Here is a 27677-nt window from a genome sequence, read left to right on the forward strand (position 1 = left end):
AAATCAATGAAGAAAAAAGGTTCAGAGCACTGTCTAGTGGGTCTAGGAGACCCAACCTCCAATGGTAAAGTGCCTATGATAGCACAAGGGTTACATTGGATAAGGTTACGTGTGACCCTTGTGCTATCGTAGGCACTTTAACGTTGGGAGTTGGGTCATCTAGACCCACTAGACAGTGCTCTGAACCTTTTTTCTTCAATGATTTGTGATGTTCACTGGTGCCCATAGATTACATGAAATCTCTCCACCTTTATCCACCTTTGTCATGGTAGGGAGAACATGACAATGTAAGGGTGGGGTCATCTAAGATAGCACGAGGGATACTTTGAATATCAGTCTTATACCGATTTGATGTCCAGCACTAACTGCTGGTTCATGTAGTTAGAAAAAAGTAACAGTTCTTTGAACCAAAATAATAATATTCAAAAGATTTGGGGTAAGTATTTCATGACCATTTGAACCATTTTATGTATATATGTAAATTTATTAATAGAGCAAGATAAATCAGAAAAACGAAAATGCTTGGACATAGTATTGATAAACAGTTGAGAAAAGAATATAATAAAAGTTACATGAATTTCTTATTTACATTTTCACAAGTTCACAACTTTGATACGGGTGTGATATTGCAAACCCTCCTGCATTTGGGATCCGCCAAAGTTAGATTCTCACACAAACTTAGGCTTTTTCAAAAGTAGCAGAACTCTTGTCTGCTATACGTTCATAACAGGTGTTAGCTGGAGCAGGGAGCTCTGAGGTCGGATGGTGCTGCTCTTTGAGTGCAGTTTCTCCAAGTTTTGCAGGAAGCCTCTTTTCTTTAGACCTTCAAAAATGGCGGCGTTTCGGGAGACCAAAGTGAGTCTATTCCTGCCGTAGACAAAAAAAACATACGTGTTTAAAAGCTTGACATGTTCATCCACTTTATTGAATTACCGTTTGCACAGGGAGTTCAGTGTCAGAAAATACCTCTTTTCCTCCTATTTAATTTTAAAATGAGTGCTTAAGTGCTGCAGAGCAATTCTGTGTAATTATCAGAAATGAGTCCCTTCTGTCCAAACATTTGATGCCATAATTGGCCACAAGGTGTTTGTTCAGCTTATTGCAATATACTTTACAAGGGGAAAAAATTATTTTGGGAATGAGCCAACCACAGGCATGTGGACCCAAGGTTAAGGAACGTCGGCACCGTTTTTTTTCCCTCCCATGTGTGAGGATGTGCCTCATTTTAAAGACTTTTTATTCAGATGACATGCAATATTTTGTTAGAGGCACTCACCGAGGGGAATCTATCCCACTGTCTCCAGTGATGCTGTGGTTCTCCACCATCTCGCCAACATCCGGCCTGCTGGCAGCACTGAGCATGCTCGGGACAGCTCTGCGGCTCTGGGAAACGCTCTTCTCCTCAAAAGGCCGTGTCTGCACTTCCTCCACACCAGCAGCCCAGTGAGCCGACTTAACCTCACTCTCGTCAGCTGATTTCCGGACCGTCTCGGAGTCTGACTCTATTTCACTAGCCTGGCAGTAGTCGAAGATGCTGCTGTCTGATACTTCACATGCTTCTGAGCAGTCCATTTCCAGATTTATGTCATGCTGTTTTTCTCCCAGGTTGATTGCTCCTCTTGTGGGACTGTAGTGACTTTGTGTTTCTTGGGATCTAGCCCTCTGTTGATGCCGTCTCCAACTGGTCCTGGTGGGGTTGAAAGAAGTTCCCGTCTGGGCTGCTGGTGGAGTTTTATCCTTGGATGTGCTATCTACTGCATCTTCTGTGGAAGCTCCAGCAGGTTGTTGAAAGCTGGCTTTAAAATAGTGACTGTGAGGTCCTTGCAGCTGCATCTTTACTTCCTGTCTGTGGTAAACCCCCTCATTTTCTGGATAGTTCTTTGCACCACCTTGATGCACATTGGCAGTATAAATGTCATCCACATTCAGACACAAAGAACTGCAAGTGTCATCATCTTCTGCCTCATCGGCTCTCTGATACAGTCTGTGGTCATCCTCTGTAAATTCCAGAGTGTCCGTCATTAGATGAGTGCTGTCAGGTGTCCGTCGCAGCTGCTCCCCCTCCCCTAGGGTCCTCTGCTCTCTTCCATTCAGTAATCTCATCTCCTGTTGGTCAGGAAGTGATGGAGAAAGCTCATCCGACCTTTGAACTTCATCTTTTTGTTGGTTGTAAAGCCTCAGGGAATGTTTCCGCTGCAAAGATGGCTTACCCCTCGTAAGGCTGTGGTTAAATGAGTGGGTTGTGATGGGCCCAAAAGGGTGTTTAAGAGGAACCGTATTCATATACCCATCCTCTCTGGTCTGGGTGTGGTGTGGTGCATCTTGTAAGTTTTCACTCTGTCCGTCTCTCTCACAGATTTCCTTGCTGCCTTCACTCTGATGTCGGACCTTCTCCTCCATCTGGAGCGTGCTGCTCTGTGGGTAGGCTGAGCCGTAGTCCAAGGGCAGTTCACTGTTCAGATTCCGGTCTGTTTGGAGCAGATGATCAGCACTTAAGTCCTTCTGGTAGGGAGACTTAAACCTCGCTTCAGACAAAGGGAGCTTCCCCCTGCTTTCTCCATCTGCGAGCATCACTTTGGCTCTGTGCGGGTCCCAAGACTTAGAGCGATGACTTGATCGTTGTTTCCTTCCTAGCCCCGAACTCTTGCCGTCTTTCACCTCCTGCCTTCTGAGCTCTCTGGGGGTGGGGATTATATCCTCATTGTCTTTGACTGGATGGGTCTGGAAAGGGTTATCAATGCGCTTCTTATAAAGAGATTTTCTCTCTGCAGTTCCACACTCTTCCACCTGATCGGGTACATCGACTGGGATTTCCTCTTGGAGCCGGGTTGGAGTCAAATCTTCCCCCCTTGGATAGCTGTCCACACCTTCAGGAGCCTTATGCTTCACTCTTTCCTTCTCTCTTTCCTTCTGTTTCTCTCTGGATGAGTGAGTTCTCCTCTTGTTGCGAGAGGCCCTCTGAGAAGATCTTTTACCGCCTCCTACTTTAGAAGAGTGATACGGTCTATGTTTGGTTAGTAAGTCGGTCGACATCCCCTTGTCAACTCCCTTATCATCTTTCTCTAGACACTTATCCATCAGCCTATCCATCCCTTCTTTTCTTCTCTCTTCTAACTTCTTCATCAGAACTGTGTGGCGTGTCAAGTTATCCACAGTCAACTCTGGGTTGATCCGTTTGATTATAGCATGTTCAAGGTCTCGTGGTAAATTATTTAAGTCGTCTTCGTCTCGTACTGGCCACTCCTCAGGAGGAAACTGGCCAGAAAAAGAGGCATACTCCTTCTTTGGCTTCTCCTTTTTGCTTCCATTCCTCCTGAACAAACTGAGACCAAACTTTCTCCCGGGTTTGTCTTTTTCTTTTCGACCGCTTGCGTTCGTGGTGACAGTCGTTTTGCTGATTTCACTCCCCTGACAGTCTGCCACTGTGGAGGTGGACTGATGCTGCACAGTAGGTTTGTGATCTGAAGATCGGGGCCACTTCAAGCCTTTTCCGGTGCACTCGCTTACGGACACAGAGACGGAGTGCTGGTCAGGGACAGCTGCTGGTTCGGCTGAGGCTGCAGTGTTGGAGGAAGTCTGGGGAGGGCTGAAGCAGCTGCAGGACTTGCAATGGGCCACAGGGAGCGTTTGAGAGCCATCAACACATATCTCATTGCTTAGAAGGTAAGTGATGGGCGGTGACGGATCATCTGTCGAAGAAGAAGTCCACCAGTTTTTCTCTCTGGTCATGTTGTTGGTGATGAAATAAGTCTGAGGTGTTACGATGAAGTAGCCCTCGCCAGTGTGGTAAATCTTACGCTCCTTGATCAGAGTGCCGAGTGCGTTGTAGAGGATGTCCTGGGTAGGGATGGTTATTCCTGGGGCACACAAACACTGTAGTGTTAGGAACAACTTTAAAATAATACACAAATTCTCTTGAATGAGAATAAAGTCTTAAGACAAGCCTTTCAATTTGGTCTAAACAAATTTAAACTGACTATTTTTTTGCTTGTCATTCATAAAATATTTTATATTTTACATACTGGAGTAAGAAATGAAACATATTTTTACTATTTTTCAAATATCTCATTTTCCATGCGACATCACCAACATTTTTCAGTGAAACTGAGATTTATTACAGATGATTAACATACTGGTGATAAGATCTAAAAATATCAATAACAGCATATAAAAACTTGAATGAGCTGTTTAACTAAATTGGGTTTTTGACTTTAACCTGAAAACTTAAAAAAACATTCATTGCATCAAAATGTGCACAGTTTATAAGAATGAACACTCTTAAACATTAAATTGGGTTTTTTAAGTTTTGCAGAATTAAGACCAAAAAAACTGCTTTTTGAGAATAGAACATAATAGAATAGAAAATACATTTTTTGTCATTTAGTGAAATTTAAGACAGTTCTTATTAAAGTGGGCAGACAATACCAACAAATAAATAGAACAAAAAGTGGTTTAAAAGAACAATACATAAATACAAAACCACCTTTAAAGCTGCACCTTTAATTTACAAGTATGGTTTTACTGATTTAGCTTTTATGTTTTAGGTTACAAGCTGTCCCTAACATACAGTGGTGTGAGGACGTTTTGGCCCCACTTTAAGATTTCTTATTTTTTTTATGTTTTCCACACTTATATGTTTCCTATCATCAAACACATTTAAATATGAGTCACTGACAACACAAGTAACAATAAAATGCAGTTTTCAAATGAAATTTCTTATTATAAAGGGAGAAAAAAATAAAATCTTTATTGTCCTGTGTGAAAAACTGATTGTCCCTGACCTGCACGGTAGAATTCCAAGAATTCCAAGATGAAAACCACTGCTGAGCATAAAGAACAATAAGGCTTGTCTCCATTTTGCCAAAAGACATGATGATTATGCCCAAGACTTTTGAAATCGTTTTCTGTGGTCTGATAAGACAAAAGTTGAACTTTTTGGAATATCTGTATCCCATTACATCTAGTGTAAAAGTGACACTGAATTTCAGGAAAACAACATCATACCAACAGTAAAATATGGAGGTGGTAGTGTGATGGTCTGGGACTTTTTTTCTGCTTTAGGGCCTAGAAGAATTGCTTTGATAAATGGAACCATGAAGTCAGCCGTCTACCAAAACATCCTTAAGGATAATGTGCGGCCTCTGCCTGAAACCAACTTGGGCTGTGCAGCAAGACAATGACCCAAAACATACCAGCAAATCCACCTTGGAATTGCTGAAGAAAAAAAAAAGACTTTGGAGTGGCCTAGTCAAAGTGGCCCAAAGTGGCCCAACTAAATATTAGGTTTAGGGGGCAATTCATTTTTACACAGGGAAATGAAGGTTAAATTTCTTTTCTGAAAAAAAAAATCATTTGAAAATTGCATTTTATTGTTACTTGTGTTGTCTTTGACTCATATTTAAACGTGTTTGATGATAGGAAACATTTGAGTGTTGAAAACATGGAAAACATAAGAAATCTTGAAAAGGGGCAAAAACTTCCTCACACCACTGAATGAACTTGTTTTAATAAAAAGCATGTTGATGTAAGACAGTAGGCGTTACCTGGATGGACTTTGCTCATGTGGTTCACAAGCGCCTCCTGGCTGACGGTGATTTGGGCGGTGTTCATGTCGGATATGACCGAGCATAAAACCTCGGCCAAAGGAATGAACTGGGACTGAGGAACGGGGGACATCTGCACTGGCGACAGGTCACCTGTAACACACATAGCAGCAGGTGAGTCCTGGATGAGGGAGATAATTCATTGAAGATATTTTAAAGATAACTCCAAATACAAAAGTGGGCATTCCAGTCCTCGTCACCTCCTAAATCTAGACTTTGAAGGTCTGCATATATCAAATACATGAGGTATGCCTGTGTGCTTTTGAAAAATCAGCAGTCCAAGATCAGACCACAGAATTCCATCAGTCCATCATCGACCACAGCTCTGCATGTTATGCGGATCAGGTATCCTGCTCCTCACATCATAGGACCCTACACATCACTTACAAATGACGCAGAGTTCAAAGACCCAGGCTTTGCAATCAAATCACCTTTAAAAGCAACTATACATGCCTTTACATTTCAATTGAAAAAGGCGCCTTAACCCACTGTAGTCTCTGAATATCATAGGCTGTTTATTGATAGAGGAGTGACACATTCGTTTTGTTTTCATTCATAAAATAATGTGAGGTTTATAAAAAAGGTTGTAGCTTAAAAATTATTTGTTTCAAAAGAACATAATAGGAGTTATGACAAATAATTGTGATTCCCTTGGAACAAATCCTTAAAATGTTATATAAAGTTAAGTGGAGTTTTGCTTGTTTTTTTGTTTTTGTTTTGTTTTTTCAGTTTAACTTTGTCTTTACTATGTTTTAGAAATATTCCTTTTTATTGTTTCTCTACCTTTGTTAGAAAACATAAAATCTGTTTAATGTCAATTTGTGTGATCTTAACATTTACAACTCACAATTGAGTTTTTTGGACGGTTGTGGAATTATTGTAGAATTATTGTGAAAAATGAAAACTTTCTGTAAAAAAAAGGAAGCTGGGGTTGTACTAAAACATGTTTAAAGATTACAACAAATTGTAAAGTAGTAAAAATGCTATAAAAAGTTTTTTTTAAAGGCCCTGGGATAGTGAGTGGTTAAGCTGCTTTTAGAAAATGCTTTGTAAAGAATAGCTTGATAATAAGAAGACACCAAAAGTGAGTTCATTTTGACTGTTTTGTAAAAATCATTTTTCAAATTATCAATTTTGAGATTGACAGACAGAATGGTGGCATCACTGGAAAGGTGTCCCTTTTTTGTGCCTTTTTTAAAGAGGTACAGACAGTTAAACTGCAACAATTGACCTTTATTTGTGTCTACAGAAAATAAGTGAAATCACCAACAAATATGGCCAAAGACTCCGGTTCACATCAGCAAAGCAGAGATTTGAAACCCTTGTGTCCTGCTGGGATATTGAGCTCAAATTCGGCCAAACCACAAGAATGCGTTTAATCACTATATAACAAATGTAAATGTTTTTTTAGAGCCGTAAACCTTTGTGTGGTTACTTCAAGGCATTCATTATAGTCCAAATGCTTGTGCTTAGCTTGGAATTAGTGATGACTGGAGTCAGACTGGGCTTTGATGGGGTTGGAATTCAAAAAACAATGTGGGTTTTGTCTGTGTGGGAATGTGTTACAAACCCTCCGAGTGATAATATAAAAGGGAAACAAATGTTGGCTCAGCCCATGCAGTCTTTTTCTGAAAAGTTATTGTGTTATTGCTGCTAAATTCCAAAAGTAACATCTGTTTTTTTGAACCTAGATCCACTTCAAGCAGATTGCACACACACAACAGTAGTAATATTAAAAGACACCCAAACAAACTAATCTAAGTAGTTGATGAATGATTAAGCAGCACAGACACTCCTCCAGTGAACAGCAGATGCAGGGGCACACTCACAACCTTACTCACAGGCCTGGAAAGCGCTCTTTAGTTACTAAGCAAACATGTTAATAAAAAACTGTAGACTTAGAGGGGATTTTGCCACACAAATAAAGAAAAAACTTCAGTGTGATTAATTACCAAACTTTAATCAAGGATCTGTTATTTTTTATTTCCAACATATTTTCTGTAAAAGTTAATGGTTCACTTGTGTTTTTTGTGTTTTTAACACGTTCTTGTAGCATTTTTCTAATGATGGAGGACATATAGGAAGAAATGAAGGGCGAAATTTCATTTCTGAGGATTCCTTTATTCAAAATATTGTGAATTATGAGCAGACAAAAAAAAATGCTGTTGGAAAAAGCCTGTAGTAGTGACATAGTCGGCGGGCCACAAGCTTCATTCGGATGCCTCCCCTTGCAGACAAAAAGATCCATGCATGTCTTTGTTTTCATCATCCAAGCTGGAATCTGGCTGAAAACCGTTTTGCTGGATTGCTCTAATATTTTTGTTGCACCGGTGATGTTAGGTTGGGGGTGTGAGAGGCTGTAAGCTAGCGGGAGAGGGTGTAAAAAAAGGGATATGGGAAACAAGGGGCAGGTTTACTACACACCAACAGTCCCACACACATCTCTGAGGGGAATTTCTGGTTAATTACTACAGCTCTGCAAAAAACTCTGTCCTAGAAAATGAACAGTTTTTAAAAAAAATTTTGCCTAAAAAATATAATTAAAAGATCCCTGGGAGGGCTTTTCCAATAGATCAAAAATGATCGGAGCCTGGGGCCTGCCTGCGACTGTGAGGGATCCCCCCTCAAAACACCCAACACAAACATTTCTGGACTCACACTTGACGTAAGCTAAACATTTTTAACCCTCCCACTTGAGCCACTTGTGTGCATGGCAGGCAAAATATCCAACTAATCAAATGTGAGCTAAGGTAAGTGTGACTTACCACACTGTACACACATACTGACAGGTACCAGCGAGAGTTTGAAAAATTCCATCTGGATTTCAAACATTTTGTTAGACAAGCAGCTTTACTTTTAAACAAAAGTGTGGCTTATTTTTCTACAAGTGACTACATTTATCTAAGGAACCTAATCAGTTGACAAATAATTATGACACCTTTTTAAACAAAAGTGTGTGAAAATTTGATATTTATAACAAATTTGCACTTTTGTGGCCCCTTTTAAGTTGATTTTCTTAAGAATATTTAAGGTCTTTAGAATAAAATGTCAGGGCAAAAATTTGAAAATTTTTTGAAATTATTCACTACATTTTTTGAGCTTTTTAAAACATCCCCCAAAATACGACAAAACAAACACTGCAGAAGTTTTTTAATCCACCAAAATACACTTAATTGACAAATAATTATTTAGAAATGGTATAATAATAACGGATATAATAAATGGATAAATAGAACGTTCAAATTGAGAAACTTTAATAGCAAAAACACATTTTAAGAGCTTCAATTGCAGCTCAGGTAGGGATTTTTTTCAACCTTTGCTTGCAGGAATAAAAAAATTACTAAATAAATTACAGCTGCTGACCAAAATTTGTGTTGTTTATAACTTCCAGCAAGGATGTGTGGTTAATCTTTCATGTGGAAATGTATGACTGACAGGAAAAACAACAATGCACAATTTTACCTAATAAACATTTAGCTATTTCATGCATATAAAATTTGAATGTTTTTATTATTGTGTTAGAAGCTTGGTACCCTTTTGCAGCGCTGCCAAACACAGGCTAAAGCAGAAAAATCACAACAAACACCTGAATGTGTATGTTTGTGGGAAAAAGCTGGTGTGTGAGGGTGGAGGGACAGAGGCTCAGTGTTTATCCAGTCTAAAGTTAGCAGGCGTAACTGTTACTCTCTAAAGAGAAAAGGCCTCAGTGTTTCTGAAATGTAAGACTCGGACAGCAACATTACACCCTTTGTCATCTGCAGCATGAATACCCAGGTGGGTGTCATGGCAACGATGTCCTGTGCCACGATCAAGCAAACAGCGGCTCGACAGAAAACAGGACAGCATTGAAGGGTTAGCTGTTCAGTTTATGAAAACTGTTGTATGAGTTGTTCCTAATGCAGCAAAATTTGCCCACAACCACAAAACTTAATGTTAAGCTTCAAAGGTGTGCACGCAAGTACAATACATTTCATGTAAAATACATACCGGATAGTAGGAACGTTTTTTGAACACTTTCTGTAAAGAATTAGCAAGAAAAAAATGTTGATTTTATCTATTATTTGTAACATCTTTTCTATTTTTTTCTACAAACAGTATATACATGCCTTAATTATTAATATAAAAGCATTTTTTATTGTAAACTTAATATAGTTTATTATGTTGTCATTAAGTCTTTTTTCCTTACTTTCAAGCTTTTCTATCAATAAAATCTACTGTATATTTGAATTTTGGGGATTTTAGATCAAAACATTTTGGAACAGCATTACCTTTTTATGAGGGCTTTCTTCAAAAAGTCTACTTATTCTGATCAAATTTTACATTGAAAAGACACAATGGATATGTTAAAACCCATACATATTTTTTTTACATTTTGTTGCTTTTCTAATGTAGAAAAAATCTCTAAACATATCAAAATTGCCATATATTAATCTAGAATTAAAACTTCAAATGTGCCTTTTTTCTGAGTGTTACACTCACAGCAGTAACTAGCATAAATATCCTATGGGATCAAGAAACAACTCTTTCAGCACAATATGATGCATGTTTAAAACTGCGACTCCGACACATCAATAAAAAGCTGTCACAAAGCCCACCCTGTGGACCTCATAGACGGAATAAAACCCAGATTTCTTCACAGGTCGTTAACTCTCCATACAAGCACAAACTGCTGCTTCGGGGATTCATTGAAATATACCTGAAGTTGGCAGTTCACATTGCAGAGATGATTGACAGAGACCTTCTCTCCTTTATTCCCACTGAGATCTTTTTGGCTGCAGACACTGATCAATGCCACATGTCTTGGCATGGCTGTGGCCTCAGAGCTGCATGAGACCCATTTCCAATGTGATTGCATTACTCTCAGTCCCCTGGAAAGAAAACACTCCACACTATGTAGAACCTCCAGATGCTGCAATAATGCACATGTTTAAGTATGTCTAAATCATTTTTCAGAGGCAAAAAAGTTCCTACAATTTAGTTTTTTGAGTTCCTTTTATTGGCACATGACCTTTTATTTTTGGCAAATTTCAACCTTAAAAGTAGATAGAATTTTTTTGAAAACTCCAGCTCCACATGTTGTGCTATGTAGAATAATTAATGTGATTGCAGTTCAGACACAAAGAAACCACCATGTGCATATCACTTCACAGTGCAGCCATTTGGCTGCTCATATACATTCATCATATACATTACTTGACATTTTACTAACAAGCAAAGCAAGCATGAAGTAATCTATTTTACAGCCATGGCCACTTTCACAAGAGAAAATAAGAAAAAAACAGTTTTTAATTTGTTCTGCCAGGAAATACAACTGGATTTCTGTTAAATACACACTCCAATGAAAATCATGTTTTTAGTGTTTTTAACACTAAAAGGTGGCCTATATGTAAAGGTGATGTCACACAGCCACGACATCCATTTTGCGCACATTGCACGGTTGAAATTGGTCATACGTGAATATACGTGGTAAAAGTGAGAAAAGTTTACGTGAAATTTTTACAGATGTATCAAGAATAAGTATGAATAAACCATGCAAAGAACACATAAAAGTGGGATTATTGCACTGTTTATGTGCAGTTCATTGGTAATTTGTGCGTCAATTATGTAATTTTAACATTACATGTGTGCATCATTTACACAATACTAAAGTTATGCATCACATGCCTAAAAAGTCTGTTAGTCATATGTGGCAGGTCGTGGAAAGTCACAAATATGAGTAGGCATCTCACAAAAATCATGCACAATTGCATAATAGTTACATAATTGTGCATAAACTACGTAAAATAGGCTTATACCATAGTCCGGGTGAATTCTCGATTCTGATTGGCTGCTGGGTGTGTGTTAAAAAGGGGTAACGCACAGTGATAACCGCACGCCTAAAAAAGTAGTTCCAGTCACATAGCATAAATGTTCTATATCCCTGCGCTGGCTTCTTTAAAACAAACTTTAGCTTCATCATCATCGTGACACCGTACGATCAGCATATATATCGCTTTCCTTTGCCGCTGCACTCGAGGTCCACGCCAGCTAAGGGGCAAGTTGTCACATTACCGTGACAAAATCGGTCACATTACCGTGACAGCGTGCCGCACCACATAACAAATAGTCTACTTTTTGTGAAAAAAAAACAAAAAAACAGGACTTGAATATTTATTTCTTTTGTGACTATGGTATAAGCGGGCGAATGGCCTTTGAAGTGTGCAAAGGCCATTCTTGTGAAATTTACGCAGTTCACGGTAACACGCTTCCACGGAGTGGATTAATTTCTGATAATGCAGACTTTGTTGGTCATTAACCCTTACAAAAACTGAGATCAAACATTTTTGAACAACTTAAAACAGATTCCGCATGAAGACCCGTCTGCCTAAACCGTCGAGGGACATCTATGCACATCGACAAATGACGAATGCAAGAAACACTTATGACCTACGCATATCACACATGTATCGCGGAAGACCCAAATTTCATACATGGAAAATGTGCAAAATGTGCTTAGTGGTTGTCTGACATGGCCGTAACGATGAGACAAAAAGTATTGGCTTGTCAAACTAAAAATGTGTTTGGATATTGCCTCAGTACAAAGCTCCCCCTTTAAGGGGGCAGTTCAGTTGGATGTAGTTTGTCAGTGTGCACTTTTCTACAGCTAAGTAACAGCTGCCTCATTGTTAAAAGCGGCCTGTTTCATCATTCTGGCTGTTCACAGGTTCACATCTGTTTTTACAAAAACAGGAAGGTGTAACAAAGGCATAAAAAATGTACACCACTCAGCAGAGGAGCGATTTACATATCAAAGTCAAGAGAAAAGGGATTTTACAAAGGGACATTCAGGTGAAGGTGGCCTCACAGACACTAAAACTATTTCCGAGGGGAATCACAGGTCAGCACTATGGCTCCACCAAAAGGTTATTACAGTCCAAATTGTATTTTCTAATATTGACTTTAATAGGTTTATTTCACTCCCCCGTGAACCGCCACCTGAACGTGGTGGGGGAGTTTGAGAGCTCGAGTGATCCCAGGAGCTAAGCTGTCTGGGGCTTAAGTCCCTGGTAGGGTCTCCCATGGCAGACAGATCCTGGGTGACGAACCAGACAAAGAGCGGTTCAGAACCCCCTGATGAAAGGAAACAACAAGGACCCGATTACTTCACCCAGATTGGCATCACCGGGGCCCCACTCTGGAGCCAGGCCGGGGTTAGGGCTTGCGCCTGGTGAATGGGGCTCTTCCCACGGACCCCAGTCGGGCACAGCCCAAAGGAGCAATGTGGGACCACTCTACCTTGGGCCCACCACCCGAAGGAGACCTCAAAAGGGGCCGGTCCAATGTGGTTTGGGTGGCAGTCGAGGGTGGGTGCCTCGGCGGCCCAAACCCTGGTCATGGAACTTGGCTTTTGGGACATGTAATGTCACCTCTCTGGGAGGGAAGGAGCCTTAGCTGGTGCGAGAGGTTGAGAGATACCGTCTAGATATAGTCGGGCTCACCTCCACACATAGCCTGGGCTCTGAAACTCAGTCCTTAGAGAGGGGTTGGACTCTCTACCACTCTGGAGTTGCTCAAGGTGAGAGGCGGCAGGCTGGTGTGGGCTTACTCGGGAGCCCCCAGCTCAGCCGCCAAGTGTTGGAGTTCACCCCGGTGGATGATAGGGTCATGTCCCTCCGCCTCCGGGTGGGGGACAGGTCTCTAACTGTGGTTTCGGCTTACGGGCCGAACAGCAGTTTGGAGTACCAATCCTTCTTGGTGTCTCTCAAAAGTGTACTCGAAAGTGCTCCAACGGAGGACTCCCTTGTCCTTCTGGGGGACTTCAATGCCCACGTGGGCAATGACAGTGCCACCTGGAGGGGCGTGATTGGTAGGAATGCCCCCCCTGATCTGAACACGAATGGTGTTTTGTTATTGAAATTCTGTGCTCGTCATAGTTTGTCCATAACGAACACCATGTTCGAGCACATCCGGACACCCTAGGCAGGAGGTCAATTATGCACTTTGTAATTGTTTCAGACAACTTTCAGCCCTGTGTCTTGGACACTCTGGGGAAGAGAGGCGCAGAGCTGTCCACCGATCACTACCTGGTGGTGAGTTGGATTTGCTGGTGGGGAATGAGGCCAGAAAGACTTGGAAGACCCAAACGTACTGTGAGGGTCTGCTGGTATAGTCTGGCTGAGCCCTCCGTTAGGGAAGTCTTTGACTTCCACATCCGGGAGAACTTCAAACAGGTACCGAGGGAGTTTGGGGACATTGAGTCCGAGTGGACCATGTTTTCCTCTTCCATTGTCTCTGCTGCTGCTCGGAGCTGTGGTCGCAAGGTCTCTGGTGCCTGTCGCGGCGGTAACCCCCGAACCTGGTGGTGGACACCAGAAGTAAGGGATGCCATCAAGCTGAAGAAAGAGTCCTACCAGGCCTGGCTGGCTTGCGGGACTCCAAACGCAGCTGACAGGTATCGGCAGTCTAAGCCAGCTGCGGCCCGGACTGTTAAGGAGGCAAAAACTCGGTCCTGGGAGGTGTTCGGTGAGGCCATAGAGAAGGACTGTCGGTTGGCCTTGAAGAAAATCTGGCAAACCATCCAGCACCTCAGGAGGGGAAAGCAGTTCTCCACAGGCACCGTTTTGAGTGCAGGTGGGGGGCTGTTGAGTTCGACTGGGGACATTGTCGGGCGGTGGAAGGAATACTTCGAGGATCTCCTCAATCCCACTGACACGCCTTCTTTTGAAGAAGCAGAGAACGAGGACTTTGGGGTGAGGCTGTCTATTATCCAAGCTGAAGTCACTGTGGTAGTCAACGCGCTCCTCCTCCCGGGAGTGGATGAAGTCCGCCCTTAGTACCTCAAGTCTCTGGGTGCTGTGGGAGTGTCTTGGCTGACACGTCTCTGCAGCATCGCGTGGCAGTCAGGAACTGTACCACTGGACTGGCAGACAGGGGTGGTGGTTCCCCGCTTTAAGAAGGGGGCCGGAGGGTGTGTTCCAACTACAGGGGAATTACACTCCTCAGCCTCGCTGGGAGAGTCTATGCCAGGGTACTGGATAGTAGAGTCTGTCTGATAGTCGAACCTCGGATTCAGGAACAACAGTGCGGTTTCTGTCCTAGTCGTGAAACAGTGGACCAGCTCTACACCCTATCTAGGGTGTTGGAGGGATTGTGGGAGTTCACTTGTCAAGTCCATATGTGTTTTGTGGATTTTCGTTCGACCGCGTTCCCCGTGGTATCCTGAGCAGGGTGCTCTGGGGGTATGGGGTCCGGGGAGCCTTACTGTGCTCTTTGACCTCTGTCCCACAGCTGACAAAAATCAAACATAAATTTTATTTTGTCTGTAATTGTTTATTTCTCTAAAATCCAAAAAAGCACAGATCCAGTTATCCTACTTTTCTGTTATTTTCTAGATTTTTCTCCATAAGAACTTCATCCCTTTCCACACAAGCAATGGCAAAGTCCCCCTACTCCACTGAGTAAGTCCTTGCCAAAGGTACGCTTCAGTGCATCTGCAGGTTGAACATGAAAAGTTCCAGCCTCCAATAAGCCAGTATTAAACATTTATATACAATGTATGACCCCAATCCCTTGTTAATCGTTTCTCCAGCGCTGGAGGTATTTTGGAAGGGCGAGCCCCCATTACCTCCCTATTTTGTGTATGTGTGCTTTACGAGTTTACTTCTCTAGAACACACAGATGTGGGCGTTGCACCTAAATAGCCTAATAAACTGGGTGAAAAGAACCGTTCAGAAAGCAGCAAGAAGACAAATATTTCAACAAGCAGACCTGAACTGCTGTTTTTTTGTCTTTCAAGTCCTTTTAAAACCACATTACGATCAAAGAAAACAATAAATTTATTCCTTTGAATGCATTTAATACTCACCAGTAAGCAGTAAAACATTAAGACAGATCATTGATTGTTTCCCTACAAATCTACCAACATTTCAGCCAAAACTAAGCCATTGGTTAAATATTAAATCAGTCTTGTTGATCATTCAGTGACTCAGAGTGCCACTGCTTAAATATTAATTGAGGCAATGAGGAGAAGGAAATAGTTCAATCTGGACTATTTTTAAATTTCTTTTCTTAGGTGACTTTAGTCTTAAGCACCTTTCGTCAGTCTAGGAACTTTTCAGTGAGGTGTGTAAAAGTCAACAAGAGAAGGTCAGAATGAAAAGCCAAAGTATTGTGACAAAAGAGTTTTCATGAGCTAAAACCGCTCAGGATTGTGTTGACTCCCATCGCCATAGAAACCTTTATAATAAAAAAAAGTCTTCTAAACCACAAGAACACAATATAATGAACGAAAACCTTTGCAATGTGCATTAATATCACAGTTGCAATAGTTTTGTAAAAAATGTAAACTGTGACAATTAACCTGATAATTGGAGGATTTTTTTTTCATTGAGTTGTCAGGTACATTTTAGTTACATTTTAAATTAATGGGTTTAGTGTGAAAAAAGCATACTTTTAACTGTAAATGTTTTCTACTTTGTGCTATTTACTAAAGACTTCAAAATACTTTACATTTAAAGCTCTGAGGTTGTTTTAAAGTAAACAAATATGTCATTTTGTCTCATAATCCACAAAGTACCTAAAATTAATCATTTTTTATTCTGATAAAAACTTTGGTAATGTGATGCCAACACAGTGAAGCCAAGAGACACATTAAAAGCACAGCAGTTTCCCATCTTTTTATTTGACGGACCACACCCCATATCTGGTTATCCTCTGCTTTTATAGACATAAACACGACTCCAGAGTAAGCAGGTGCCACTTCTGTGTCACAGAACCTTTTGCTCAAAGCCAGACATTTATGCTGGAGGATTTAGTGCTCTGTCTTTCATTCGTGGATTGTAAGATTGCCTTATTTATCATACTCACTCACTCAAATATAACATTTCTAAAGCTCTATACACCTCAAAGTTCATAATAGGATGATGTGTTGATATAACTGATGCAACTACAGTAATAAAATCAAAACAATATTTGTAAAAGATGTCAGATTCAATTTGGGCATTTTAGAAATTCACCTTTGAGTTGTGGGCGAGACTGTTGGCACAGAGTATGCCTGCACTGACTTCCCAAAGTCCATCTTTTTACACGCTAGCTTACAGCCCATCACAACCCCAAACTAACATCACCGGTGCAACAAAAATGGCAAGCAGTATTGGAGCTATCCAGCCGTACAGTTTTGAGGCTCGAAAGAGGAAAACAAAGACGTAGATGGATTTAGTGCATCCAAATGTGGATGCATCAGAATGGAGCAGAGCAGGGATCTCGTGGCCTGCCAATTGTAGTGCCTAAGTCACAACTACAATTTTCTTGAAATGGCCTTTTTTTCTGCTTCTGATTCACAACAATTTGAATGAAGAAATACTCAGAAATACAACTTTGAGTAAAATTTTTTATATACATCGTCTATTATTAGAAAAATGCCACAAATCAGAAAAAAACTGAATTTTCACCAAATTGAGTCTTTTAAATGTTAGATTTTTGATGTGTTATGAAAACAGTAAAACACTGAGTATTTTGCCATACTGACAAGGTACTGGGTTGTCTCTGTAAATCTCTGTTTGACTCTTCTCCCATGTTACTGAATTTAATTGTGGGTGATTTTCAAGCTAACTCTGTTTCTTATCAGTGCGGTTTACAGACGACAGTCGTAATTTACTGCATATAAACATGGAGCGAAGACGTCACGAAGAGATTGAAGAAAAAGTTTTAAACCAAATTTCTGCAAAATATTCAAATCTAAAAGCTTAAATGAGCAGACAAAGTTCATTTCAGCTTAGTTTAAACATTTTTTTGTATTAAAAAAAACAGTTCAGAATTATAAGTGTGACCTAACAATCATAAAAATATATACATAATTTGGATCTTAAATGCTAAAAAAAATATTATTGAAGGGAAAATGCAGTTTTTCTTGGTTTCCCACTAGAAAAGGCAGGCAAATCCTGTTCCTAAAGGAAGCCTTTGTGAATCACCATCAGGAGATGATGTTTCCTGTTTACCTCTGATTTGTACAACTGTGGACAAAAGCAATAAGTTGCATCTCAGCAAGTATCTTGTAAAACAAAAAAAGCTGCATTCTGTTGCTCTTTTTTCTGCTAATTGTACTAGTTCACTAATTGATTGAAAGGGATCATATTTGACATAAACTCTGCATGTGCATGTTCTATCTTTTTAACTTGAAATAAAGTTTTAAATCAAAGTGGCGGTCAGAAACATTGCGGGCCTTTTCTGTGTGTCCACCAGAGCATAGATGCGTGCAATCTAACAGGGTTTCCAGCGCTCATTAATCAGAAGCAAGCAAGCAGGCAGCAAATGCAGATGAGGTCCATTTCCTCCTAACTGGACTCATGGTGGGGCAGATTCCTGTGTTTATTATCCCAAAATCCAGCAAGGAGCTCCTCTCCACTATCAGCTGTAGGATCCATGACGCCTCTCCCATCTGTTGCTCTGCATGATTTCTGGAAGCATTATTAATAAACTAAAATAGCCAAAAATGTCATATAGGAACAAGTTAATCAAACAAAGAAATGATTCGAAAATCCCTCATTTATCAGTAATCATAACACAAGCTTAATAACATTTTTGTCAACCCAGTGGGACCTAAAAGGGTTGGAAAGAAAATCCAAGCTGCTGCTGGAAAGTCGGACTAAGAGGAAAGTCCTCAGCTGTTATTTTTGGCGCTGGTTAACTTCCATTGCAAGACTGAGCCCAATGTTTCAGCAGTGACTGATAGGTCTGAAACTCATTAGGGGTGAGCCTCCTACTCAACAGGGAAGGACAACTGATGAGCTGCAAGCCTGAGGTCACATACGACAAGTTAAAGTCCACATTTTTGATCATTTCAAACAAGACTACTTAGAAATTATTGAACATTTTGGAAAATACATCTAGCATGCATGAATTTCTACCAATAAAAACACAGTTTTAAAGCTAAATTTAGACCATAATCCCAAATGACCAGCTGTGCTTTTCTCTTATTGTATCTGTTGAGAGATCTTATTGCATGCGCTCTGGTTGAATGTGGGGTTTGTGTAACTGCCAACTGCAATCACTTACAGGTGTTTCTGTGGCCAGACATCTGTCTGATATGCAGTCTAGTAACTTCAGCTTCCCTGTTGGCTCTTCACTGTCATATTCAGCTTTTATTACATTGGTTTCATGTATTTGACATGATTGCTTTGCAGCCACATGGTAAATCATCTTTGAAGCTGAGGACTTTCATTGTTTCCTAAATGTTTTCTTAAGATTGTGATGCTTGTTGACCATTGCTGCCAGTTTTAGCAGCCATTTTGGATCCTTCACAAAGTCAAGTGTCATTTCCACCTATAATCATAGTTTTTGTTTCATTATTTTAATCCAATAATTGATTATCGTTCCTTGTTTTTTTTCTTGAAAACGTTTAATAAGTTGACTCATTCTTTTAATTGGGATTTAACTTTTCATTTTCTTATATTATTTTACTTAAGTGTAAATATTCTAAAAACAATTCAGAATCAAATGACTAACTTTGAAAAAAAAACATTTTTAAAGAAGTGTTTTCTTTACTGCTTTTGACCTTGATAGTATTACAGCCTGGTAAGTAATTAATATTATATTTCAGCAACATTAACCCTTGTGCTATTCTAGGCACTTTAACATTGTGAGTTGGGTCATCTAGACCCCACAAGACAGTGCGCTGAACCTTTTTTCTTCAATGATTTGTGATCTTCACTGGTGTCCATGGATTACATGAAATCTTTCCACCTTTATCCACCTTTGTCATGGTAGGGAGAACATGTCAATGTAAGGGTGGGGTCATAGAATAGCACAAGGGTTAAATTCCAACTAGGTTGCTGGGATCTTTGCATTGACCGACTTAACTGAGTTATAAATGTAAGTTACAGCAGCATCCAGTCAAACAAAAAAAACATGGAATGCAAAAAGTAGTGAAGTTTATTTTATTAATAACGAATACTTGATTAAAAGTTCAAGTATTGCAATGATGCTATGGATCAAGTACTTGAGGTGTAGGAATTATACTAACTGAATCATTTTCAGATTAGATAGTATATTATAAGTGAACTTTATGTATACAGCCTCACTTTTGGTGTAGGCTAAGTACACTTATAGTACACTTAAGTACTCTTTGCTAAGGGCTGTCTTAAGAAAAAGTGTCTTATTTTCTGTCTTGCAAGAATGTAATCATATCACTAAAGTTTTTAAATGTCAAAAAAGTCTTATTTTAAGAAAACACGCCTTGATGACGATAGCAGTTTATTTTTCTTAAAATAGGAAAACCATTTTTCTTACCCCATTGGCAGATTTTTTTGCTTATTTAAGGAGTATTTTTCAAACTTTAAGAATTTTTGATTTGTGTCTTTAGGGGGTCTGTTTTTGCTGTTCAGTGAAACCTCCTGGATCCTGTTTGAATGCTTGTTGCTCCGTCTGCCTCCTAAAAAAAAAAATCCTCCAAAGCTGAAAGACTTTAGGGCAGCTTGTTAGCAACACGGCTGCAGCCTTTGACCTCTGCTGCTTGGAACGGGGTGAAACCTTTAAAGCTTGTAAGTCCTGGCTGGAGGGTGTCATGGTTAATAAGATTACATTTGGAGGAGTTATGACCATTAGTGGAGCTTTGAGGCATTTACAATGAAAGGCAACACCTCCTGTGTGAAAAAACCACACTTTCAAGTGAAAAGAGCATAAATGAGGCTAGCAAGGCTACAAGATCAGGAAATGATCTAAAGGGAAAATGAAGTGTTTCAGGAATGCCCTACTAGGTTGTGCCACGGCGGGTTAAATTAGACATACTGCTCAGGAAAAGAGCCAAGCAAAGTTCTGGTGCCCAGAAATCTCATAAACGGAGACGCACATTGGTGGACGTAAGAGGGCTCAGTGAAACGCCCTTATTCAGAAGACCAGATTAGAAGATACTGAGGATGCAGGACACCTCATTACACCAACTGACCAACAATCCATGAATGTTCCACCTAATGGAATCACCTCCTCTCAATAGCAAAGACAAAAGCAACGCTTTAAATAATGAAGGACCGGGGCACATTTTAAAGCATCTGGTTGCAAAGGCAGAGCCTGAGCTGCTCTCCAGTGAGAAGTTACCTTTGAAAACATGTCAGTGTGGCGTTATTTGCATCACTGGGTTCAGGATCATAGGAGGTTGCAGCTTAGTTCAGCTGTTACTCAAAAAGGAGCAAAGCATACTGTATGAAAATCCAACAAACTGGGTATGGCAGAATTGATACTAGGACCAAAAGGACGCAACGATTGAGAAAATCTACTTTGTTCCTGTCATTGACAAAAATCTTTGTGAGTGATTTTATGCCATTAATCCATGCAAAACACTGTTTTCAGCATAAAACTCGAATACATTTGTGTGCTCAAAAAGCTGGGCTGTTTTTAACCCACTTTCAAGGTTAAAAAGGGACTAACTTTTTGCTGGGTTACAATAACTCATAAAGTGGGTTAAAATTAGGCCTCTATAACCCAAAAAATGTGTATTGCTCCAAAACGTAACCCATATCCCAACATGAATAACCCAATACTTGAGTTGAAGAAAGAACCCAAGTATTTTAAGAGGGAAGGCATGAAAATGCAAAAGAATCCATAAAAAATATTAATCCAAGAAAAAGCAACAATCCTTACAATGGTTTTAATCCAATTAAATCCAAAACATTCAAGTTGAAAACTGCCTAAAAGTGAAAAACTTATTGCCTGAAAGGATTTTCAATGTTCTGAACATATGAATAGGCCACAGTGGAGAAGAAAAGTCTCTTTTCATGGTTGAATAGCAGACCACAGATGCACTAATGTAATTTAACAAATTGCTGTGGTTCTAAATGATGCTAAACCCCGTCACCACACTGGTAGGACGAAGGAAAGCAGAGACTTCTCTCTGCGATTTCCTGACGGATTACCAACCGCTTCAAGGCCAGCTGGTATAAATAATCCCTGGGTCGACCTTTGGACACTGGCGCAGCTGGCCATGCCAACATCTAAAACGAGAGATTAAGCAGGAAACCTGATCGAAGCACCGAAACCTGGCAAGGGCTGGCTTTTACTTGAAACTTTTGGAAGACTTTATCTGGCCAAAACTTAGAAATTGTATACATTTAAGAAAAATCTAAAATTTAGATTAATGCAGTAATTCAGAAACAATATTTACCAAATGTATGTACATACATCGTCTAGTACATTTACCCAGATAGAAATGTTTAAATAAGGGTGCTGCTTCTTATACTTCTACTGTTTTCTCCATGACACAGAGAAGGACTAGTAAAATAATCCCTTATATGGCAAAAAAAACACATTTTCTTAGTTTTCTTTTGGTGTTTTGGGGCTTTTTGCTGTAAAAAGTTTGTGTAATGGGCTGCACGGTGGCGCAGTGGTTAGCGCTCTTGCCTCACAGCAAGAAGGCCTCTAGTTCAAGTCCCAGCTGGGGGACGTGAAAAACTACATCAACGGGGGACCTTTCTGTGTTGAGTTTGCATGTTCTCCCTGTGCATGCGTTGGTTCTCTCCAGGGTCTCCAGCTTCCTCCCACTGTCCAAAAACATGCTTCATAGGTTAATTGGCAACTCTAAATTGTCCATAGGTGTGAGCGTGAGAGTGAATGGGTGTGTGTTTGTGGAAATTCTACCCTGTGACAGACTGGTAACCTGTCCAGGGTGTCCCCTGCCTTCGCCCACAAGTGGCTGGGATAGGCTCCGGCAGCCCCGTGACCCCGAAAGGGAAAAGCGGTTAAGAAAATTAATGATGAAAAGTTTGTGTAATTAGCTGAACAACATAATTTACTTTTAATCACTGGAAATTTTAAAAATTATTATTCATTAAAGACTAATCGTTTTTTTATCTATTTTAAAAGCGTTCTCAGTGGTCTTTTAATTATGATTATGGCAATTTTAGCCACAATCAAAAAACCTGTGATCTTATCGAGGACATAGTTTCTGCAAAGCGGCAGGAGTTCATCAGAAATTCACTTCTTAGTTGTGGTCGGGACTGTTGGCGCGGAGTAATCCTGTTCTCACTTCCCATCAGCCATCTGTTTACACTCGCCCACTAGCTAACAGTCCCCCACAACCCCACGCTAACATTAACGGTGCAACAAAAATGGTGAGCAGTATTGGAGCTATCCAGCTATAGAGTTCTCAGCCAGATACCAGCTTGCATGAGGAAAACAAAGACGTACACGGATCTATTTGTCTGCAAGTGGATGCATCAGAATGGAGCGCAGCAGGAAGCGTGTGGCCTGCCAATTGTAGCTTGGATGTCACACCTACTAGCTTTTTTAAACAGCACTTTTTTCGTCTGCTCCAGACTACCAACGATTTGGATAAAGAATTACTCAGAAATGCAATTTAAAGCTGAATTTTATTCACACTGTATATGACCTCCATAATGAGAAAAAGGCACATAATTCTGTTTTGTTTTTTTGTGCTTCTAGTTGTCGCCACATGTTGGTTGATATTGTGCCACAGGGTCACTGTAAAGTGATTTCTCACAGTACAATCAGAGCTGTCAGTTCAAAAGGATGTTGACTCTGCTCATGCTGCTCATTACTGACATGATTTTGAAGCTGGCTGGAGAGATAAGTAAACAGAGAATAATGAGAAAAAAACCCTGCAGACATACAGGATTTGAAGCACGGAGGTCACTCCTAGTACCAGTGGGGCCCACTCCCACAACGCAAGCCTGTATATATGAACTCCTCTCCATGTCTGTTTACCTCCCCATAGACCCCTTCCCCCATCCACCCTCCTGCACACCTCCTTTCCTGCAAAGCTCCCATTGGAGGTGGCTGTGCAGACTCAGCTCTGATATCCAGACAGGAGTTCCCTCAAATTTAAGAGGCTGGTTTGCATGTCTGAAGGCTTTGTCATGACTTCTCTGTCTCCCTTCTATTGCTGTCATCTGGTTTAGTTCACTTCAGCATTAGTTACTTACATACTCCCTCCAAAAACACGCTTTGCTGTAGTACTAACACATTGCAGCCTTGCTCTGTCCTGGGAAAGGAAACATTGCTGTTTGAAACTCACCGCAGCCCATACGTCAAACATTTCTGTTTTCCGGATGACATATTTATTCCAGGACAATGTCAAGGCTTTCGGCCCATGCCTGATATCAATCACAGTCTGACATCTATGGGCCCTCAATGGCCATGAAAGCTGGGGACATCAATTCTGCTTGCAGAGCGGTGGCAGCGGTCGGCTCAGTGATTCACCGCTGACCGGTCCTCAGCGAGGAAGGCTGTAAACTAGGCTCTGACAGCCTGCCAGCTCTGATTTCCATACAAATTGCAGTAGTAGACTCACTCCAGTGAAATTTGTTTTTGATGTTTTTAACACGTTCTTGAGGAATTTTTCTCAAGATGGATGACATTTATTAAGACAATTAAGATTAAAATTGAATTTCTAAGTATTTCTTTAAGCAATTCCTTGTGAATCAGCAGTAGACGAAAAAATGCTGTTTGAAAAAGAGCTTGTTTGTGATGTAGAAAATAATCTGGGTGAGCCATGTCTCTGTTTTCCTCGTCTGAGCTGGCATCTGGCTCAAAACTGTACGGCTGGATATCTCCATTATCACTCACCATTTTTGTTGCACCGCTAATGTCAGGTTGGGGGTGTGAGGGGCTGTAAGGTAGTGGAAGAGAGTGTAAACAGATGAGGTGGCCTTGCTTTGCACCAACGGTCCCACCCACAACTCAGAGGTGAATTTCTAATTAACTCTGTAGAAGCTTTGTCAAACGACACAGACTTTTGATTTAGGCTAAAAACTACACAATCTTGACAGGAACACTTTTAAAATATGTTGGAGCCATTTGGCTGAATTTCGGTTATCTATTAGATTTAATGCATGCATGTGCCTGTAATTCTTTGGCCATGCAGCTGTTCCGGCTTCCTATTGGTTAGGTGCATTTTGGGAGCCGCCGTGTCTTTTATGGGCATTGGCTTTTGGATTTGAACTTGGGAAGCACGGCAGCACATTAATCTTAAACATAGCTTAAACTGTGTTTAGAACATGTTATTTTTACAGTAAGGAAGTATTCATGCTTTTGAGTATTTTTGTGGTTTGTACTTTATATTTGTACAGTTCAAGAAAATAAATGCCATGAAAAGGAAGAACAACGACCCTTTTTCTGAAGCACGCGTAAAGACGGTTCCTGCTTCCCAAGATATCCGAATGTAACTGCAACGGCAGTTACAAAATAGATCAAAAGATGATCAGAGTGGGTCTTTAAGGAGGACTGGAGGGTGACTTGTATGCACACAGAGGTGTTTGCCAACAAGTTCCTGGTGTGAAGCTCAAACAGGCGGAGTGTGAGATCCCGATGCCAAACATTGCATCCAAATCTGAGCTCATGAGTGCTTGTTTGCACCTTTTATAGCTCAGAATAACAAGATCAGCACCATGTTTTGGCCCATTTGCCGTTTGTTTGTGCGCTGAGTGCAAGCAGCCTCAGAGTGTTTCACAGCAGGATGGCATTTCAGCCTCTCCTTTCCCTCCACACCCCCCCGGGGTCACCCTCTGTGTGGTCTCTCATTCACAGTCCTCCATTCACTTGTCTGAAGGGCCGATAGATTGACAGACAGACGCAGAAATGACATCCAGTAGAGTATATTTAAGGTGGAAGGGTAAGAAAGTTTCAAAACACTTAATTACAACCTAAAATTATAAACATGTGAATTAAAATGTATAATGCCTAAAAATTAAGTCATTAGAATCAAAACCCCCAAACACATGATTGTCATTTTCCCCTGAACTCTGAGGTCTGACAGACATTTACAACCCATGAGATCACCCATAAGAGTCTGCTGGAAGGTTTCCGCTCCAGCTCCTTTGTTTCTGCACAGCTTAAGCTGCTATAAAGATAAACGTATAAGGAAAAGGATCAATTACAAGTAATTGCAAGCAGTTTTGCAAACAACAAAAGGACACTGATCAAGATGTCTTCTATCGCCTCTAGGACTTTTTGCAGTGAAAGAAAGACTGAAGAAACAGAAATCTGGGTTGCCTTGCAATTGAAAGCACCTCCTGAAACAGAGGAAACCTCTCCCAGCACGATGACATGAGAAAAGACACCACCCTGTAAATTATTTTGGTGTGATGAAGGTCACTTTAGCCAAATGGAAATTTCAAAGTAAAAACATAAATGTGAGTTTTTGTGTTTTCTAAAATCTTCTGAAATCATTTTTCCGTTTTAGTTCGAGAAACCACACACACATATATAATAACATTTCACTAATATAAACATAAAAAAGAAGGGACAACTGGTCTAAAACAGCAGTTGTCTGAACTGTTTGATTATAACCTTTTGTGTCAAAAGTTGTTTTAGAAAGATGTTTATTCATGGTCAAATTGACACCCCCCCTACAGTGGCACCCCCCAGAACAACATTGATTCCATGGTGAGTTCACGTACCGACAGCCTTGATGATGAACCCCTTCGGGGATCTCAGAGCTCTGCGCATCCACGCTTCCCGCAGCACCTCCAGGTTGTTTGCGTTCCCTTGTACAAAAAGCACCAGGTTTTCCATCCATCCCTGAAAGCACACTTCAGCTATAGCCTTAACCAGTCTCTTATTCCAGAAACTGCGCAGGTTTTGCGCCTTAAAGTCCGCAAAGATCTCCTGACCGCTCGTGCTGTTTGCGTTTACGCTCCCTCCGCCGGCGCGTAAACTCTCCTCGTCCGGTCCTAGGACGACGGCGAGCGAGGCAGCGCTGAGCTGAACGAGTCTCTGCTGCTGAGCCATTCTCAAACCACCGTTATCGACACCAACAGATCAAAAAAAGTTCGGTAAATTTCTCATAGAAAACTCCAAACGAACCGCCAGACATTCCTCCAATGCGCGCCTGAGTCCTGCAGTGAAGGAGCTGCGGCTTTCTGTGCGCTTTGGTCGGCTCCCAGGGAGACGTGTGACGGTGGCGGGGGTGGGGGCCTCATCAAGCTGCAGATGCGGCTGGGACAGGTGGAGCTCCCACCCACCGTCCACAGGCAAAAGTTGAAGGAAAACAAACCGGTTCAAACTCAGGATCTGGATGGATTCCATATTTTTTATAGGGTTCCATTTATGCCAAAATACTGCTTAATGAACGTGTTCAGTAAACATACACAGTGGATCATAGGCAGAAATAATGAACCCAATACATAAATGAACCACTTAGATTTGAGTCAATAGGGGCTAAAGGTACCCAAAAGAGACTTTCTACAGTCACCTCTGCACTCTACTAGGCAACCAACATGTAAAATAATGAAAACATCTCAACGTTTTTTTCTTTATTACCCCTAAGTGGACATCGAAGAAAAAGAAAAAACAGATTAAAACTGGTGTCTCAGCAAGACCAGAAGAAATGAACCGATAGGGAGGAAACAGGCAACGTGACACACGATTCGGGTCTCGTGAGCCACGACTCTGGTCTCCTGAATCACGACTCAAGTCTCGTGAGTCATGACTCGGGTCTCGGGAGCCACGACTCGGGTCTCGGGAGCCACGACTCGGGTCTCGGGAGCCACGACTCAGGTCTCCCTAATAACAGACTCAGGTCTCCTGAATAACAGACTCAAGTCTCGTGAGTCACAAACCAGGTCTCCCTAATAACAGACTCAGGTCTCCTGAATAACAGACTCAGGTTTCCTGAATAAAAGACTCAAGTCTCGTGGGTCACGACTCAGGTCTCCTGAATAAAAGACTCAAGTCTCGTGGGTCACGACTCAGGTCTCCTGAATAACAGACTCAAGTCTCGTGAGTCACAAACCAGGTCTCCCTAATAACAGACTCAGGTCTCCTGAATAACAAACTCAATTCTCGTGAGTCACGAACCAGGTCTCCTGAATAACAGACTCCGGTTTCCTGAATAAAAGACTCAAGTCTCGTGGGTCACGACTCAGGTCTCCTGAATAACAGACTCAAGTCTCGTGAGTCAGGACTCAGGTCTCCTGAATAACAGACTCTGGTCTTGTGAGTCACAATTCAGGTCTCCTGAATACCAGACTCAGGTCTCGTGAGTCAGGACTCAGGTCTCCTGAATAACAGACTCTGGTCTTGTGAGTCACAATTCAGGTCTCCTGAATACCAGACTCAGGTCTTGTGAGTCAGGACTCAGGCCTCCTG

The 27677-nt window shown here is 41.0% G+C and overlaps 1 protein-coding gene across 2 annotated transcripts; it reads right to left on the minus strand.

Annotated features, from left to right (window-relative positions):
- Positions 1-462: 462 nt before the first annotated feature.
- Positions 463-26487, minus strand: stox1 (storkhead box 1). 2 transcript variants are annotated; one of them, XM_020709580.1, is made up of 5 exons: positions 26201-26287; positions 25988-26108; positions 5544-5696; positions 1277-3857; positions 463-867 (listed from the first exon to the last, which is right to left on the minus strand). In XM_020709580.1, exons 2-5 carry the CDS (start codon positions 26100-26102, stop codon positions 714-716), a joined length of 3003 nt encoding a protein of 1000 aa, XP_020565239.1. In that variant the 5' UTR covers positions 26103-26108; positions 26201-26287; the 3' UTR covers positions 463-713. The 2 variants fall into 2 exon arrangements, with proteins under 2 accessions (XP_020565239.1, XP_004077421.1); XM_004077373.4 differs by having other exon boundaries at positions 25988-26487.
- Between the last annotated feature and the right edge of the window lie 1190 nt (positions 26488-27677).

The sequence above is a fragment of the Oryzias latipes genome, chromosome 15, assembly GCF_002234675.1.
Source record: "Oryzias latipes chromosome 15, ASM223467v1".
In the NCBI taxonomy this organism is placed as follows: Eukaryota; Metazoa; Chordata; class Actinopteri; order Beloniformes; family Adrianichthyidae; genus Oryzias; species Oryzias latipes.